The sequence below is a fragment of the Colossoma macropomum genome, unplaced genomic scaffold, assembly GCF_904425465.1.
Source record: "Colossoma macropomum unplaced genomic scaffold, Colossoma_macropomum, whole genome shotgun sequence".
Classification (NCBI taxonomy): Eukaryota; Metazoa; Chordata; class Actinopteri; order Characiformes; family Serrasalmidae; genus Colossoma; species Colossoma macropomum.
The window spans coordinates 19,140,392-19,159,805 of NW_023494801.1; the positions used below are offsets into that span (position 1 = coordinate 19,140,392).

Below are 19,414 nucleotides of genomic sequence, written 5' to 3' on the forward strand. Positions count from 1 at the left end.
GAAAAAAGTAAAAAAAACTATGGCAAGTGGCCACTTTGGACACAGGGTCTGCATTTTTTGTGGCCAAAATGTGAAATTTTGAGTCCAGTGGCATCGGGCAGTCGGCACTGTTGACCTCTGCAAAGGCTACACATATCTTATATGCTGAAAAAACAAAAGCTACACAGATATGATAGACAAATAGTTGATTTCAAGGGTGCTATAGTGAAAACTGACAATGAAAAGATGCAAGCAAAGCAAGAGAGAGAAGGAAAGGAAAAAAAGCGACTGTATGAAAAGCAAGAGAGTGTGGTGCCCAGGCATGGCAGAGAGGATCAGTAAGGGTTGTGAGTTCTTGAAGATGGTGATAAAGAGTGACAATGAAAGGGTATAAGAAAAATGAGAGGAAAAAAGGAAAGAGAGAGGGAGAGAGCAGAGCAGGCACAGCATAGAGGAGACAGTAAGGGTTGTGAGTTGGGGCCGGCGCTGAAGCATTTGCATAAAGGGCAGGGCAGAGTGCCCGGCGGTGGAAAGGGTTGGCACCGCGCCTCGCAGACTGGCAGAGGGGGAGACTGAAGAGAGAAAAATAGTAGAGCGGGAGAAAGACAGAGAAGGAGGGAGAGAGGGAGGAGGAGGAGGGGGGATTTAGTCAATAGTGCATCCCTTGTTCTGCGAGAGGAGGGCCCGGCTGTGTTGGCAGAGGCGATGGGGAAATCTCTTGTTTGTGTGCTAGATTGCCCCTTTATTTCTTTGATTGCGGAGCGTTCAACGCTCGGCAACTGTACAGTCTGTGTGAATCCATGTGCAGGCCGGGTGAGAATCCACATGGTCTGGGAGCTGCGCTCCGACACTGTCATATAGTACGCCAGGGGTGTAAAGCTTTGACCTCACAACGATTAGTTTTGATTATGATTTTTTATCAAATGATGTGGTACATCATGAAATCTGATTTTTCATCAAAATTCAGTTTCATTCTTCTGGCACAATTCATAGTTATTTTTAAAAACTCTCAAGTCTGGCTGGTGGAGCTATTTACACAGTAGCCAATATACAATACAAACAATACACCAAACCTTATGTTCTCAGCTAATTTATTTTCAAGAAGTGCCATATTTCAATAAACCCAGCCAAATAAGTTTAATTTTCAAATTTAAAAAAAGAGTGCGTTCAACTGGACATCGTTGTAAATGTTTGTCATTGATTCTAATATTTCAAAATAGGGATGCAATTTTTGACAAATTCTGTTAACCAATAACTGACTATTATTAGTTGATGATTAATTGTTAAAATCAATGAGGTAATCAATCAAAATGTCAGTTACAAAATGGAAACTTCCAGCCAGCTGACAGGCTGAGATGCATTTAAAGGCTTTGTGAAATACTTGATATATGCATACTTATGAGTGCACACATCAACTGAATGCTGAATTAATGCACTGAGATATTAAAAACTGTTGGACCGTGGCATGTAGTACTGATAGGTGTGGCCAGGCATAAGTGTATAGCAAATAGCCCGAAACCAAATCAAACACACGCGACGTAAGAAGTCGGTTTTGTTTAATCTGAGGGCCTAACGAGGATAATATGTTCATGATTAAATGACCAGTTACTAAAAAGTTAACGCAGTGACTGCAGTGTATAATTATGGGCTGCTGAAAGTTCTGTATTCTACAGATTACAGTTAAAAGTTATATTTATCCCTCATTACTAGGCCATGTTAAAACGAACATCAATGTGAGGATCCTGTCTAACTTTGGCTCAGTGCACTTCAGTAACTCTCAAAACCTGCTGTCGTCCACCGTGTCCTGTTTACACATCCAGGTGTGAATCCACTTATTGGGGTAACTGTGGTTCACATCTCCTTTTTGAAAACATGGACTAAATTGTTGTCTGTCTTATCGCTTGCGGATGATTGTTTGCTATCATTCTGTAAAAGAGTGGTCCTGAACACCACTATTTTTAATTGCACATTTAATTTTTAGTAGGCCTGTCTAGTAGACCCAGTTGCCAATTTGGCGGTCATGCCCTCCTCAGTTTGTCTATTCAAGCAGAAACTGTTGTTTTATGTAAATAAACTAAAATTCCCTTTTTTTAAACAGTTGCGTTGATCGAACAATTGGTTAACGGTCAGTCATGTACATCCCTCTTCCAAAGTCAGTACAATTGAATCCAATTGCCAGTTGAACTCTGAATTATCATTTGCATTGTGCTGCATTTTTACATCACTCCAATACAACCTCACCCAACCACCTCAAATTTCACCAAACACCAAGCTTGCAGTGGGCCCTGCTATGTTTATTCTTGCTGCCCACATCTTCCTCCTGCTCTCCACCATATCATTGCCTTCTCCCTCTGTTTGGATATTCAGTGGTCAGAGTGATACCGTACACCAAAACTGTGGTGTGTGATGGAGCTCTATGTGAGCTCATCCACTGCTGCTTTCTTTGATGTCATGGGCACGTTTTGGACACTGGCCAATCGGTTTGCCAGAAGCTTCTCTTCGCCGGCCAATGAGAAAGCTCTGGTCGAGTCGAGCGCCCACCCCATTGTGACTTTTTCAGGACAATGAAGTGTGCAATGACCACAAAGGGCAGTTTAGATGTTCCACTACATAACCCATGTTGTGAAGTGCAGAATATGGTTAGTTAAGTTTAGGGGTAAGAGCAGGGGTTAAATACAGGCTACAAATGGTGAAGGTTAGAAGGTCTGGGAACAGTTTATACATGGTGTGGCCCGTCCTTTGTCCATTCAAAAGCAGTGTGTAGCAAGGCTGGCGTAGATAGCTGATGTCAGAGCTCTGCTGACTGAAAAGAACAGAGATGGTCAGTGTGGTAGTAGCCGACCCTAGACGCTTGATGCAACGCTTTGTTTGTCCCCGACTCAAGCAGTGTGGCTGCTTCTTTTTTCGTCATTATATGAAACCAGATTTTAAAACAAAGACCTCTTTGTATGCATTAAAGTATTGCGCTTTTTTGTTATTTCTTTTTTTCAAGGCACCTCAAAGTAGCATGTCCATGTGTGAATAAAAAAGGTTGGTGCTGATATGTGCTGCTAATTGCACTTTCAAAGGTTTTCTCTCCTCACCGCTGTTCTCTACAGGCCTGACAATGCTAAGCCTCGGCTTGAATCTCAATGAACATGAAAATCAGAGCAGTGCCAGCCGCGCGCATCGGCCCATGCAGATAACTTTGTGGTATGTCGAAATCAGACCCAAGTTAAGTAGGCTCGAGATTTCCGATAATGCTGCAATAACAATGCTATCGGCACATCAAAGCAACTCGGCCAGAAGGGGAATAATAAACAGCCAATAAATTCTACAACTGGAGTTTTTTTTTCTCCTTTTTGTCCAGATTTAACTGTGATCTGCGACTCATCGTGGTACAAAAGATTTACCAGTGACTGTTAGAGAGACTGTGAGCAGATTGTATTTGGAAAAAAATAGATATTTAACAAATGAAATTAAGCAAAAGGATTGCCAGGACATTTACATAAAGATCCCCTGCTCATCTTTTTTCCCCTGTAAGTCTTTTATTTTTCTCTCTTTATCTATCTACAGATCCTTTTTTCTGTTTTAGCTCTTGCATCTCTTGCTCTTTATCCGCCGTTCTCTGCTGAATAAGTGGTATTGTTGCGGCCCCTGTAGTGGCCCGAAGTGCTGTGGTGAATATTTTAGCCTGATAGTGTGACCCAGGACCACAGAGCTTCACCCACAGTGAAAAAACAGGCTTGTTTAGAGCGTTGTCTGCCTTTCACAGCACAGCCATCCGCCAACACACACATGCAAAAATTGAATCTTCTGCCTAGTACACACATGGGGTGGTGGCACAAAATTGTTAGCCAGCAGTAAGGTAGATAGATTAGGGACATTTAGTTGGCATCAAAAGTTTTCATTGCAGGCAGTTGGATGTATCCTAAGGTTAGAAACTCTTTTCACAAAATGAAAATCTCCAACCATTTTAATAACAGCCGATCCAGACTTAATCAAACACAGGTTTCTGGGTGGCATTTTTCCTCATCTCAGTTTTAACAAGCCAAGAATTTTTTTGTTTTGTTTTATAAATCATTTTGCAAGCTATAGCTGTGTTTACATTGCATTGCAGCCTTTACGCACATCCGGTTAGATAAGATAAGAAGGAAAAAGTGCAGGCATGCATGGTATCATAGTAATGTTGTACAGCATAACATTAAAGTGCTGTTAGCTGTTGATCATTGCACGGCCTGCTCAGCCCTGGACCAAGGTAGTATAGTTGCATCTCACATTTAAACATTTGTGAAACAGTGGGCCAAATTTATCAGACTGTTCTAAGTACGAGGGCTTAGTATCACTTTTTTCTTTTCACTTAAATTTTTTTTTACCTCTTGAACCCTAGACTTATTATTCAATTATTCAAGTTCAAGAGTGTAACAATAAGACGTATCATATTGTATCACCTCACAGTTCAACAATCGAATGATACAGACTGAAGTAAATAAAGGAATAATTTTACTTCAAGGTTATATTGCATGAAGTATAATTAAAATTAAACAAGCGATCACACAATGAGGGCAGATACTCCCTCCTCTGAAAACGTTGCTTCCTGTTTAGCTTAATATTCAAGAGCAAAGAGGAAAAGTACACTCCTCGTAAGGGTATATTAGCTCAGACTATTATTGTGAAATATTGTACTTTTAAAATGTTGGATGCTCTAATAATCTGAAAATGATCTTGAATTGAGACACCACCTTCTCGAATCAAATCAAATTATCCGTTTTGTGAATCATTACACGCCTATGTAAGTCATGTAGCAGTGACAGTAAGGAACTCAAGTTCCCACAAGTGAGCCACCAGGATTTAAGGGGTTAACAGAGGTGAGCAGATTGAGGATCAGCATTCTTGATAAATATGTACCAGTGTTCGTTTAATGCACTGATTAGCTGTCTGGTATTAAAGCAGTACCCAGGTGTGCTATGCAGTAAGTACAGCGCAGCATAGTTCAGGTGTGATCAGCTGGTGGAGAGTCTCTGGAGTCAGTATGTCTCCAGGGGAGCTTGTGAACGCGGTGTTCGTTAATGCAGTGCCGGCAGTGGGGTTGGAATGTGCCGTTACGTGCCTGAAGGCTCTAAAGCCCCAGTGCCTTTCGGGGTCCGCTGGGACACGGCGCGATGCTGCGCTGAGCCTCTGCTCCCTCCATGGCCACAAATTGCTTGCAGATTTTTCACACATAGTAACGCGCCGGTTTGTAAACTGGGGTAATTACAAACAACGCCAAGCGCTGCTTCAAAGATCTTTCCGCATCACTGGCTTGCGCACGATCTGTGTGTGTGTGTGTTTGTGTGTCTTTCTTTCTAGTGAACTTCTTGGTCTTACTTTATTATTCCTGGTGTGGGCTTTAATAAGGAGCTGGGTTGAGGGTAGTGATTACACTGATTACCAAAGGGACTTTTACAAGGCTGCTCTATAGGAGAGTGGAAGAGGGCGAGGGTACGGATTGGCAATATAAAGATCTATTTTTGTTATCATAGGCCTGTGCTGAACTGTAGTGAAAGTTACTGTGTGGGTTATGGTACAGTGTATTTGTTGCAGACTTCAGGGTTTTTTTCTTTGCTTTTTTTTCCCACAAAGTGTTTAGACATAGCTACAATAATACGGTAATAAGAACAACAACACTTTTCCTTCTGGTTATTTTGTGACAGTTCCTAACACTGGAACAGATGTGGGAGCAAACACAGTGATAATATTAGAACTGAACCTAATAAATCTCAGTTCAGTAAAAGTTGTTTTATGGTATATTGGCATCTTTAATTTTGCCACTGCACTGTAATTAATCTAGTGAGAAAGAACCGAATTATCACACAAGCTTTACTGTCCACTGTAAGGCTGTGGTGTCTCACGCCTTATGGTTTTTGGCCATTTTGCCAGATGTCTAATTGTACAAGACCTGAGATACAACAGTGTTTTTTCTCGAGATCCGGAGCCGTTTTATCTGATGTCTGAAACCTGATGCTGTGGCCTGACGATGTCCTAAAGTGTACATGCCAACATAGGTGGCTTTTTGTACAGTCATGATATCTGCCTGCCCCACCATCTCTATTTTTACTAATTGTTTGTCTATATTCTTAAATAGTTTATTTTTTCAAACATTCAGTCAAACTTGGTACATTGTAGCTTGTCACTTGCATTTTTTTAAATGTGCTGCATTTTGTCCATTCCAACTTGTTTGCTCAGAAAAACTACATTTTGTGATAGATATAGCGTATCATGAAGTATAATGTGCCATACTACATATTAGAAGAGATGGCAATAAGATGGAGGGAAAGAGCGGGTATAGAGGTGTGGACCAGAGGAAAGAGAATCAGACCCCAAAGGGAGAGTGGGAGATGTGGGAATTACTTTGTTTTCATCTGATACCCAGATTTCCCTGAACTGACACTTAGGTATTTGGAGTTGAATTGATACTTGGACAGATTGTTTGCTCACAAAGGAAGAGACTGTGCTGTAATAGATGGACTGATAATACTGGTTGTGAGACTATACCGTTGGTGTGGGTGGATTGACTCATATGATATCACGGTAGGATAAAGAACATTAAGTGTTCATATGCTTAAACTGGTATGTACATTGAAAAAAATAAAGTTTTGATTCTAACATATACATCATATCCATGTGAATGAAATATATAACATCAGCACAGTTTGTCTTTACTTACATTTGGCTTATTTTTGCTGTGATGTACAGGTCAGTGCAGAAGTCAGAGACTACCATTTATTTCTTTAATTTACAGTCAAAACAGCCATTAAGCACAAGTAATTTACTTTTTCTCTGTCAGAAAAAAAAAAACAGAAAACTACAATGAGGCCTAAAAAACTAAATACATCAAAATTTTCAGTATTTGCTGTGTCCACTTTTTGCCTATCACAGCTTTTATTCTTTTCAAATTTGCTTGCAGTTTTTCGAAGAAATCTGCAGAGATACTTTATCTCCACAGTTCAGTCTTAGAAGTTTGTTGCATTTTATGATCTTACGATCCAAATATTCCCAAATGCATTTAGTGATGTTGAGGTCTGGACTCTGGGTGCTCAGTCCATTGTTCTGAGAACACCAGCAGCTTCTTTTTTTGCATATTTTCTTCATTTTTGTCTGTTTCCTTTTCTCAGTAGCAGCTTCTTGACAGCTACAAATACTTTTAGACTCATAGTGTTGAGTTGTCTTCTCACATTGGAAGGATGGACGGAAACACCTGTGGACTTTTTCAGATCTTAATCAAAGGTGGACCTTGATTTTTTTCCTTAAAGATAAAAGATGACAGTTTTGGTGGTCAACCAGGTCTTGCAGGGTTGTTAGGAGCCTAACTTCCATCTTTTCACTTATTTTCCTTTAACTTTCCCCTCCTTGTGCGAATAGACTATCAAATCTGCTCAGAAACATCTGAAAAATCTGTAAATTGTACTTAATAGTTGTTTTGACTGGAAATTAATTAAAAGAAAAGTGGTCTATGACTTTTGCACAGTACTGTTTTTTAGTCGTGGAAATTATCATTGAATGAAGTCAGTTCAGTGCATTACTTTCTGTGTGTCTGTGTGTGTGTGACGTCACTCTGCTGCAGTATCGTGTCTGTCTTAGCCCTTTTCTTTTATCGTTCCTGACTCATCTGAGTGCCTGACTCTCTGTCCGTGGAGAGAGCAAAAACAGACGTGCAGCAGAACGTTAGAGGAGGTGCAGACATGCCTGCTGCGTATTACCTGTGCCAACACACACTCGCACACACACCTGCTCCCTGCCTCACACCTCTGTATAATCATAATCACAGACAATCTCTGTCTCAGGGTGTCAAAGGGGCTGTGTGTGAGTATGCATGCATTGACAGAGGCATGTTCCAGTCTGACAAACTCTCAGAGACAGAGGAGATGACCGGCTCGGTTTTGGGTCTGCTGTCTGTGTGTAGCAGAGTGTTTTCAGTGCTGGCACGCCGGCGTGTCTGGGCTGGCATCCCCACGCCACCATGAGCACACGACTCTCCTACTCACACCCTGCTCTCTGTCTGCTGCCTCACCACTTCTCACTTTTACACCGTCTCACACTCTCACTGCAGGCCCATCCCGCTTTTCTGTTTTTGACGTAAAACAGAACTCGTAATCTCAGAACAGTAACTTTATAGGAGAAGGAAAAAAACATTGTTAAATCGTGAACCTTGACAGATCTATCCAGACTCCCATTCCTGTCTGCTGTAACTTCATAACTCAGACATTTTGTATTGTTTTCCAAGCAGTGACTGGATAATAAGTCTCAGGACAGGGGTGCCCAAGCAGTTTGTCTTGGGGGGCCAAAGTGCAATGTTTGTGGCCGGCTCAGAGCCAAAAAGGCAAAACGATACACAAATAAAAAGGTGGGTAGGTTTCAAATAGAATTTTTCAAAATGTATTTTTTAGGAGTGCATGATCGGAATCTGCCAAGATCGGAATTAGTGTGTTTTTGTGCCAAACACACAATCAACGATCGGCAAACATTTTTTATTGTGCTAAATAGCCAGTTGCCTCTTACTTCATTTGACTGAGTTATTTGAAATTTAAAATGCTGGTTTGGTCCAGTAAAGTGTGAATAATGTTATTTATATTGTGACCATTGCTAATGGAAAGTACTAGAAATATGCTGGTGTGTTTCATGTGTTTGTATAGTCCACACAGTGTGAACTACAGGTTAAAAAAGGCTAATAAAAAATCCATTAACTGATTTAAATTGGCCGTAGAAATTTATGATCCATGTATCCCAAGTATTTTTTAACATTACACTATATGCTAAATATACAAAATATACTTAAATACTTGAGAAAAAATATTTTAAAAGGAAAATGAGAACTATATATATATTTAATTATATATAGTGTAAAAATTGTTCTCTCATTGGGTGAAGAGGTGGGGTTAGAGAAAGTCAAACATCTGTGGATCACACTGTGGGCAGCCCTGCCTTACAATGTTGATGAATAAAAAAGCATAAGAGGTTAGCTTTAAATCTGTTAACATACATTAAAGGGGAATTCCTCTCAAAAAATATGTATAATTAAATGGTTAATGTGTAAACAAAAATATTCAGAGTGGTTTTATTTGAAATTCTCTGTTCTAGAGAAACAAATCAGAATTGTTCACAGTGGTGCTGATAGGAACCAGACACCTGAAGTGCTTAATGCCTTCTTATTTTTTCAGATCTACCACTATTTGACCATGATCAACATTACATATAAAACTCAGAAGACACATGTAGGTCCAGTGGTCAGTTTGGATAGTAAATGAAATGGCTATATATGATGTTGTGTGCATCTTGATCCCTGGTTCCTATCACTACCGCTGTAAAGAAGCCTGAGCTGGTAAGTTTCTCTACAATGAACCATTTTAATCCTTTAAATATGTGTACATTTTGAAAAATCAGTAGAACTCCCCTTTATGAAATCATGGAAAGTTTGCTTTTTAAAATTTCTGATGATCTGTTCATCATACAACTGCAATGTAAAGCACAGCTGGCATTTTCAGATGGGCTAAAAAAAAAAAACTTTACGAGGTTTCTATAAGAACAATGATTTCCTTTTCAGTTTATTTTCTGAACAAGCATCTCTTGCTTTTTCATTGCTTTTTCCTTTGTTTTTTTTTTACACTTAAGCCATCTCTCTCTCTTTCTCTCCCTATCTCTGTATCTCTGTCTTTCTCCCTGGCTGGGGTGTGATGGTGGTGTCAAAGGGCGAAGTTAGTCGGCTCGGCCCAGTCTTCTCTTCCCTGTAGGGTGTCGGGGTCATGGTCACCCCCTGGCAGGGTCAGGGACGCACAGCGGGCCGCCCCCAACCCAAATCTCTCTAATTAAGGCCTCACGCAGCTCAGATGATCCAGACATCCTTACAGAGACAGAATCACACTCTTCAACCGTGTGTCGTGGCAGAGGGAGACTCAGTCATTTCGCCTTTATAAATATAGGCGCCTTCCTTTTTGGTTCCGGCCCAATCTGACTACATCCACGCTAATAAATTTGGACGCAGCACAGCTTCTGTGTTGTCATTTTTAATGATGTGCTTTATAAATATGAACGCACACTTTTTTGTCTTACAAGCCAGTGAGTTTTGCTGCTGCCAACTTTCTCTTTTTTGCAGCAACTCCGTAGGCCGTCCAGCAGGACAGATTTAAGCTTTGCTTCGGCAGCTTTTCCATGAACAAACCCACAAGTCTCTCGGGTTTGGGTGGAACGCTAGGCTGTGTCCAATTAGCCTACGATATGAAGAGGGATACCATTCTGAAAACCCAAATTAATTGCTCGATACTTTGTCATTAGCTCACCATTTTGACCAAATAGACATTAGACTATTCTGCATTCATTTTCAAATGCAGTAAGTTAATGAATTTTGGTTTTATAGGCCTTAGACACACAGTCATTGCGAAAAGAAAACACTTCCACATGGAAATGTGGAAAACATTTCACATGAGGATTTTTTTCTTTCATTGAGAGTTTGAAGGGAACCAGTCTGGGTCCAGATATTCTGCTGTTGTAATTTAATGCTGCCATGGGCCCATGCGATGGAGCTCCTTTTGATAAATTGCCTTTCTGTGATTATCATGCTCATCTCATCTAAATATTTTATCCCTGAAGAGGATCCTCTCCTCGCCATCACTCCATAGCAGAGGTTTCCCTCAGGCAGATCCATTTCATTGTGTTTGAGTGACATGTTAAAGGTACAGAAGATTTACTGGTCAGTGGCAGTGCTCCTGACCTCAACCTGTGGGTCTCCAGCTGAGGAGTGTGCGACATCTTCTGCACGTCCATTAAACAAACAACCCAGACCTGTTTCTGAAGCAAAAAAGTGTGTGTGTTTGTGCTCCGCAGACTGAGCTGGATCTTAACACGCCAACCTGGCCTGTTTATGCGTTTGGAAAAAGCTTAATTTATCTTGTTTGAATTTCAATAGCACATTTAAATAGCACAGCTTCTGCCAAATGACTACTGAAATGCAGGCAGCCAAACTTTAAGGGAAATGGTGGTAAGTATACAGAGGCTCACAAAGGTAGTTCTTTCTGTGATGGATTTCTATTTATTTATTTATTTATTTGGACAAATAAAATTTCTATGGATGCATTTTGACTCATAGGACACAGTTTTACTCAAGGCCTATTAAAGGAATATTTCTTGTAGTGTTTCTTTCATATGTGTGACTGGAGACCCTGTAACAGTGGACAAATACATGATGTCTACATTATATATTACAATATATTATAATGTATATTACAATACATTATTCAGCTTGTCTGTATCAGTACATGGTCCTAAATAATGTAAAGCATCTAGTGAAAAACCTAAAGTGTAGTTTAAATTGAAGCTAAGTTTTTTTCTGTGAATTTATGGAAACCTACTATTAAGAAAACCTAATGAAGTGTGTCACGATGCTCAGACATTGCTGGAATGCCCAAATACATCATTATGTAGCAGTACATACTAAATCGACTGAGCGTTTTTACGAAATTGTAGTTGTATCAGCTGTTCGTCTCCTGTCTTTAACAGCGTGAATTTCACTTCTGTGGAGCACACAGCCGCACAGCATGACCTATTACGTGTTCGTGCCTGTCTCTGACCTCCTTTTCTCTGAAAGAGTTAATTTGCTTCTTGGCAAAGTGTGCTGAACTGTGTTCAGGCCTACGAGCCCAGAATGGAGACAAAGCGACATAACAGAGCGCTTCGTCTCAGACTTCACTAAAGAAAACAGCTTCTAGACTGAATTACAGCTCAACAGCCTCTAAACTTCAGTAAAACTTAACAGCTTCACCCTCTTCAGCACAAGCGCGTAATTATTTTTCATTTTTTCCATTTTTATTTTAAACGGAACCACTCATACAGCTAGACTACTGTAGCTACGGACTTAGTAGGACTGTGTGCTGGAGGCCGAGTGTCTGTTCTGTGCTGAATAATGTACTCAGTTTCGGTTCGGCTCACGGCTGTGAAGCAGGTGAGGACAGTTTAGAGTCACAGTGACCACAGTGTCTCTCTCTCTCTCTCTTTCTCTCTCTCTCTCTCTCTCTCTCTCTCTCTTCATCTCTCTTCATTCAGCTACACAGTTTAGTCATTTAGTTCAGCTCCTGTTTTCTCATCCTGCGCGCTGCACTGCACGTGCGGTTTGGGTGTATTTTTTTCTTGTTTGCCCGGTTTTTGTCAATAAGTGTATATCAAATCGTTTTTTTCCGTTTGAATTTTTAATTTTTAGGAAAAATATTTAACCCTCACACTTGCAACTGACAAGCTAAAGGCTGTTTAATTATGTTTAATGAGTGTAAGTTCATTCGACTTTTCAAAAATCGGAATAAATATCAGAAAAGGCGGCTCACAGTGTTAATACTGAGGAAACTTTTTCAGATTAATGTGTTTATAGTGTATATTGGACGGTCTACTCGTGATGTCCAGACTGAGCTGTGTAAATAGGCTGTATGAAACGCTGTTGTCTCTTGTGAGCTAATCAGAGATGAACGCAGGCCACATCCTTTCCATTTGAACGAAAAAAAACCCTGCTTTCTCTCCGTGCATATGGATTTGGATAATTTTATGCCAGGAAAATATATTAGCTAATGAGTTTGGCCACACGAGAGATTTTTTTTATAATGCAGGCTGTGAAATTACTCACATCGTAGCCTATACATTATTCAAAACAGTTCGTACTTGGGAGTTGATGGCATTTTTTTCACATTTTTTTTCTGGCCAAAACGCCATTTAGCTGCATTTATTTTGTAGGTGTTTGGGTGGATTTGTGTTGTCATTAATTGGAAGCGGATTTTCCGGACGGTGACAAACTAAACCCAAATGGTCGGTTGGGGTCCAGCGCCAAGCTGCCACACGGTGCCTCTTCTCTTCTCTTATCTTCTCTTCTCTTCTCTTCTCTGCTTTCCTTTATGCATTAACACTGAGGGCAGAGGAGGAAGCAGCGCTGGCTGTTCTAGTCGTGCTGGCGGAGATCTGTTCATACTGTCAGACTGATGGAGTAAATCTTCACTCACCATCTCCGCGCTGTTTGGTGGAAATAAAAAACGATTTGACATTTTATTGAGTTATTTCTCCTCTCAGTATTGGATCTTAATGGGCGCGAGCCCTTTGTGAACTTTCCGCTTTAGCGCGCCAGCACAGGAGCTTCAGCGGCCCGGAGGGGCTTCATTTAGAATGACAAACGCTCAAATGCAAACTAGAAGCATATTTGTTTTAATAACTATATATACTAAAATGTACTTACACTTTAAATCGGAAATGACTATTTTTGCTGTTCAAAAGAAGACAAAACCGAAAAATGTAAAAAAAACAACAAACAAACAAAAAAAACCTAAACTATTATTGTTATAATGCTTTCACATGAATTTCGCTCGTGTTTTTTACAGTGTGGTCTTTCTAGGCCTGATTAAATAAATTGGTCCTTATGAAGGCCTAATAGTCTGAACGAAATACACATTCAGATCATGGTGGACAGAACAAACCAGCGTTTAAAAAGGCTGACACTCAGAGTGTTTCTGATGTTTTCTTTTAGGATTTGTTCATATTAATTCTGTTGTGTCTGTTAAAATATTTCTGTTCTTTATATTCCGTGTCACTACAGCAGGTTACAGTCTGTTAGTGAAGCTTCGCCAGAGACTCTATTTAATCTCCCTCAGATAAAAACAGCGCAGAGCCTCGACACACGAGCGACCCCCTCGCTTTCGCTTTTACTTTCTTTCACGTTTTTTTCAGACTTCAACAGTCTGAACAGCGGAGAGTCGCGGACGGACTGCGGCTCTTCCCGCCATTCAGCTCATACGTCCAGCAAAGCTTTAGAACTCAATAGGAAAAAACACACATGCTAGCGGCGCTGCTCCATGGCCGTTTCAGAGGTTTCATAGATGATTTAAGTCAGAGTTTAAATGTGCTTTTGTGCCGTTTTGTGTTAGATTGTGTGCTGTTTTACTACCACTAGTAGTAGTTGAAATTGACTCCCGTGCATTTCCCATATGATTAAATGTGAAGTTAAAAAAGTCACCTGTTCAGAAGTGATGTCGTAATGTGAACAGCGTGCAGGGTTGGGCAAAATACTTGATGACTGAAAATATAGTCTGAATACATTTAGAATACATTTAGAATACATGTTGACAAGGCACATAGGAAAAACTCTGCTGATGTCATTTTTATTTAATTCACACTGTTCCTGGTTGACAGTTTTTTGGTTGTGGAAATTTTGGCTGTCATCTCCTTCAGTCCTCTGTAGCTCCTATAATCCCACTGCCGTTTCATGTCGAAAACTTGACCATATCGTAATAATATCTTGCAAATTTTACTTTTTTAAATTTTCAGTTAGTGACGTGTTTAACTTCCCATGGAACACATGCTCAAGTCCAGTACAAGACCGATGCTAATCTTATCACTTATGAAACATCACCCCTGAAGAGACTGATGAGTTTAGCCACTCTGAGATTAATAACTAGCTCATCATATTGGTTTGTCAGTCTATTCAGAATTTAGCAGGAACTTCAGTGTTTGTAAAGAAGCTGTTTTTTGACTTTTTCTTTAGGGTACCTCTTAACACTCTGTGTGCTGATTTTAGAATAGTTAATGAACAAGCACCGATGGTGTTTCTTTGAAAGATAGAGTTTTGAAATTAAGAGGATTTTAATAGTATTCTCCTAAAAATATAAAAAGTAACTGCATTCTGAAAGCCTTTACAAAATGTAACTCGGACTGAATACAGATACTTAGAAAATTAGCCAGTTCTGTATACATTGCTCCATAAGAAGCTACTGCTTCTGAAACCACAGCGAAATCCTTTGAATACGCATTCTTCTCAGCTCTAGTGCTCTCACAGGAGCTCGGGCACCACTGGAGGAAGCCATTAAAGACCATGTTTCGTACAGAAAAAAGCAGACTTTGCTTTACATATGGGCACTGCCTGTATCTGAACCAAGTGCATTCATAAACAAATGCTCCTCGCCTCAGGTTGGGCTTCAATTAGCATCTTACAAAAGACCTTAAGCAGGTGCTGGTTTTGACACATTGAATCCCATTTGAAAGAGATCCCAGTAATGAAGAGGTTTAAGGTAAATAAGGGGGGGCATATTTGCGTTGTGACAGGTGGATTTGTATAGCCACTATTATGGAGACACCCTTCAGTTGTCACTGCATACGGCCCATTTGATTGAAGGGGAATTTGCATGTGTAAGACGGCCTGGTATTTGAAGAGCAGGTTGGGATTACATGTGGATCTGTGGCCGAGCCAGTACCTGGCGGTCACTAAACATCTAGTAGAAGTGACCGTAACAGCTCTGTCTCATAGTCCAGTCATAGAGGACCAGTCTTTCAAGCAGTGCTCCACTTTATTTCTTACATTCTTGATCACATCTATGCTCATCTCTGCTTACGTCTGGTTCCATGCTTATTTTGAAGAGCCATGTCCTTTTGTTGGAGTCGCTCGGTAGCAGCATGGTCTGTGAATTCAGGAAAGGGAAGCATATGGTTCGTGTCATCTGTTGGACGTTTTGACTGAGTAGTTCATCTGCCATGTCTGAATTGGACCGCTGTGGTTTAGGTTTGCATGCTAGAGGCAGTGTTTATCAACTAAAAGCAAAGTTTTTATATTGAGCCTGTGGTGGAGCCGCGATGGGCAACATCTAGAGACATTTCACACCTGCAATGAATATGAGATTTAAATAGTTCAGTGGCAACAAATGATGTCTGGCCAAATTTGATCATCTTGCTCGTTCGGTAGACAACAGTTCTTGCTGTATGATGCCTCAGAAATAGATTCTTGTTGATTTTTTTTAAAGGGCAAAAGCTCCACGTCAGTACAAAGCAGTATTAAATGCTACATGTAGCCTATATATGCATCATGTCAACAAGTAAGTAATATTAAATGAGTCTTTTATCTCTAATAGCCCTTCGTTTTACTTATTAAGATGTTGGCAACCGTATGAGAAGCATTGTAAAGCTTATAGATTAGATTTTTGTTTGAGTGGAGCTTCTTAGGGTCGCATTATTGTTTCAGATGTATTGAAAACGTATGTATTGATTATTCTTTCTATTTCTTTTCTCTCCCCTCTGCTCCCTTCCACAGCTAAGCAGCTTTCTGATAGATCAGATAACCCAGACATGGAGAAAGAACTCGGCCCTTTTTGCCAAGCGTAAACAAAAGCACAAATCAATACAAATTCTGTTACGGCTGACTTACATGGCATTCCTGAAAACAGCGCTAATGTTATTGAATGAGGTGAAAGCAGCACGACTTGCTCAGCCTTAACGTGACTGCTAGGCCTATAGGTGACTGAGGAGGTAGGCTCTGCACCCCTCTAATAAAGCTTGTGGTGTTGGACACTGCAATGGACGAGCACGGCATATGTTTGTTTGTGAATCGCAGAGGAGCGCGCCGGCATTCTAGGGGGGAACAGAGGGGGCGCGCTGCTCTCCCACGGCTTTGTTTCGGGGCGCTAAATCCGGGAGCAGCTGCCGGCTGTGGGGTCTGCTGGGACTTTTTGGGAGCTCTGTGCCTTCTCCCATCACCCTGTGCCAAGGTGGCATTACGCAAGTTGGGAGAGAGAGAGAGAGAGAGAGAGAGAGAGAGAGAGAGAGACTGGATCTCAAATGGTTTCCTACGTTCTATGTAGTGCGCTACATAGGACACAAAACTACGGCTCCTTCACCCAAATAGTGCGCTATATGTCCAGTAGGGAGCCATTTGGGACTCAGCCAGAGTGAGGGAGAGAGAAAGAGAGGGAAAGGAAGGGGGCGGTGGACGCTACTTTGGCAACTGGTGAGCAAGGCGCAACAACTGCGATAGGGTTTGGTGTTTGAGGAGGGCAGCATGTCCGCTGAACTTTGCCTCAGTGGCAGATAGGAACTTGTCAGATTGGCAAATTGTGCGCCGTCGGACTGGACTGCGTACTGTCGCTCGCCCTCCCTCCCTTTCTCCCTCCCTCTCTTCTTCCCTCCCTCAATCTCTCTCTCAGCCACCCCTTCCCCCCACCCCCTTCTCTTTTTCCCTCCCTTTCAGCTCTTGAAGCTAACGCATTGGCTGGGCTACAGACATCTTGTTGCCAAATAGGTGGGCCCTACTCGTGTTGGCAAAGACTCAGGCAATGGTTAGGGAAAGAACGCAGAGAGGACGAGCGAGAGAGAGAGAGAGAGCAAGGGAGCGATCGAGCAAGCCAGAGAGAGAGAGAGAGAGAGAGAGAGAGGAAAAAAAGAAGCAGCACTTGGGTTTGCCAGCGGTCGTACGAGCTCGTCCAACATTGATTCGCCTCTCTCTATTTTTTTTCCTCCCCATATTCTGTGCTTCGCTCTCGCCAGCTCCCCCCTTCTTTGCAGGAGTGTGTATGTATGTGCGAGGGAGAGAGTGCGTGTGTGCGCGTATACGTGTGTGTGGCTCTCTCTTTCTGAGTCTTCTGCTGGACTCAAAGATCTAAGCAAACACCACTACCAATTACGCTTTGCCAAGGATTTTTTTCTCTGGCTTCATTTTCTTTTTTCCTCTTTTTTTTGTAATTTTTGGAAAGCGCGAAAGCAGTGTTTATTTTGCAGTGTGACTTTTCCAGTTGTTACGCTGTTTTTTTTAGTTTTGCTTGTATCATACCACCTGCAGTTTTTATCTGTGTATATATATTTTTTTTTTTTCAAATTTCATGTCATCTTTTCTGACTTTTTTTTCAGCAGCAATGACTTAGATTACTTTTTTTACTTTTTTGACTGGATATTTTGAAAAGGAAAAAAAACAAATTGTTCGCAATTTTTTAAACCTTAAAAATATTTTTTTCTTCTGTCCTTGGAGCTTCTTCTGTCTACTTTTTTTCTTTTTTTAAATTAAGCTCTTTCACTTTGCGCCAAATTTTTTTGGTCTTGCCAAACCAGCAGTTGCTTCTGCAGTGAGCGGCAAAAGGACTGGTGCGGGCGGAATTTTTTTTCCCTCCCTCCCCGTTCTGAACAGCGTGCCAAATTTATGATGAGAGTGCAACATGGTAACTATCAGGCTCTTTCTCCTTCTACCTCTTTTTGCTGCAGTGTGAGTTCGATGGTGCTTGCCTGCCTTGTCTTGGTCATAGCGAGCTGAACATGCCTGGATTTCTGTTGCCTGCTGGTCATCCGGAGAGCGCTCGCGATGGCAGGTGTTGAAGCGGCGCGGTTCGACCGCGGTCTGGTGGTGGCTAGGCTTGGCGGCGAGGGGCTGGGGCACGGCAGCCCTGGCACAGGGGCGCCGTGGCGCGGTTTAGGCTTTGTCACTGAGCGCTGTGTGCTGAAGGTATTATTGGAGAGCTGAATGGGGCTTCTGTTGCTGCTGGGGATCGCCAAGCTTGTCTTGGCCTGACCTGACTAGAGAGGAACCGCTCGCATTTTAATCGCTGAATTATGGAATTCCGTTACACGCTATTCACTCCTAAACTGGTTAAACTTTTTTTAAGAATGGCTCTGACTGTATTACGTTTTTGGAACAGTTTTTTATTATCTGAGTGATAAGGTTGCTGCATGTGTTTTTGTTTGGAGTTAAAATGTTTTTGAATTTTTTATTATTAACATATTCACATAATCTGATTAATGCATTTGTTTGTTTCCAGGCTCTCCTATTGATAGTGTAGTTGTGTTGCAGTTATATTGTGTTTGCTTTTCCACTTTCAGAATAGACCCTTTCACAGTAATGCTGTTTATACTCTGTCATTCTCTGTTGTATTGTTTTTAGTTGGGAAAACTCACTGCGCTCCCTCCCTCGTTTCTTCCTTCCGTTTTCCAGGATGAGTTTCATCCCTTCATTGAGGCGCTGCTGCCGCACGTGCGCGCCTTCTCCTACACCTGGTTCAACCTGCAGGCCCGCAAGCGCAAGTACTTCAAGAAGCACGAGAAGCGCATGTCCAAGGATGAGGAGCGCGCCGTCAAAGACGAGCTGCTGGGCGAGAAGCCCGAGATCAAGCAGAAGTGGGCGTCGCGCCTGCTGGCCAAGCTGCGCAAGGACATCCGGCCCGAGTTCCGCGAGGACTTTGTGCTCACCATCACGGGCAAGAAGCCACCGTGCTGCGTGCTGTCCAACCCGGACCAGAAGGGCAAGATCCGGCGCATCGACTGCCTGCGGCAGGCCGACAAAGTGTGGCGGCTGGACCTGGTGATGGTCATCCTGTTCAAGGGCAGCCCGCTGGAGAGCACGGACGGTGAGCGGCTTGTCAAGTCACCGCAGTGCACCAACCACGGTCTCTGTGTGCAGCCTCACCACATCGGCGTGTCCGTCAAGGAGCTGGACCTGTACCTGGCCTACTTCGTCCATTTGCCAGGTCAGCGGTGTTCACACGCACATGTACACAGATATACTCACGCTCAGGTACTTTAATGGCAAATTATATGCATATAGACGCACAGGTGCTTTTAGAGGCAAAAGAATGTTCATGGTGGGCAGTATGACAATGTTTTTTGTTATTCTGATAGATTTCGTCACGTTATTCTTGTCTTAACATATCAT

At 41.7% G+C, this 19,414-nt stretch overlaps 1 protein-coding gene across 16 annotated transcripts in view; it reads left to right on the top strand.

The window, feature by feature from the left end:
• The window catches only part of nfixb (nuclear factor I/Xb), a 163,834-nt gene that overhangs the window by 26,717 nt on the left and 117,703 nt on the right, over positions 1 to 19,414 (top strand). For all 16 annotated transcript variants that reach the window (XR_005008325.1, XM_036589746.1, XM_036589735.1 and 13 more), the window contains one exon: positions 18,698 to 19,229. Coding sequence is in view for 15 of the 16 variants with exons in the window: in XM_036589746.1 (XP_036445639.1) it covers positions 18,698 to 19,229 (532 nt within the window). In the remaining variant the exon portion in view is untranslated. The remainder of the gene's footprint in view (positions 1 to 18,697; positions 19,230 to 19,414) is intronic.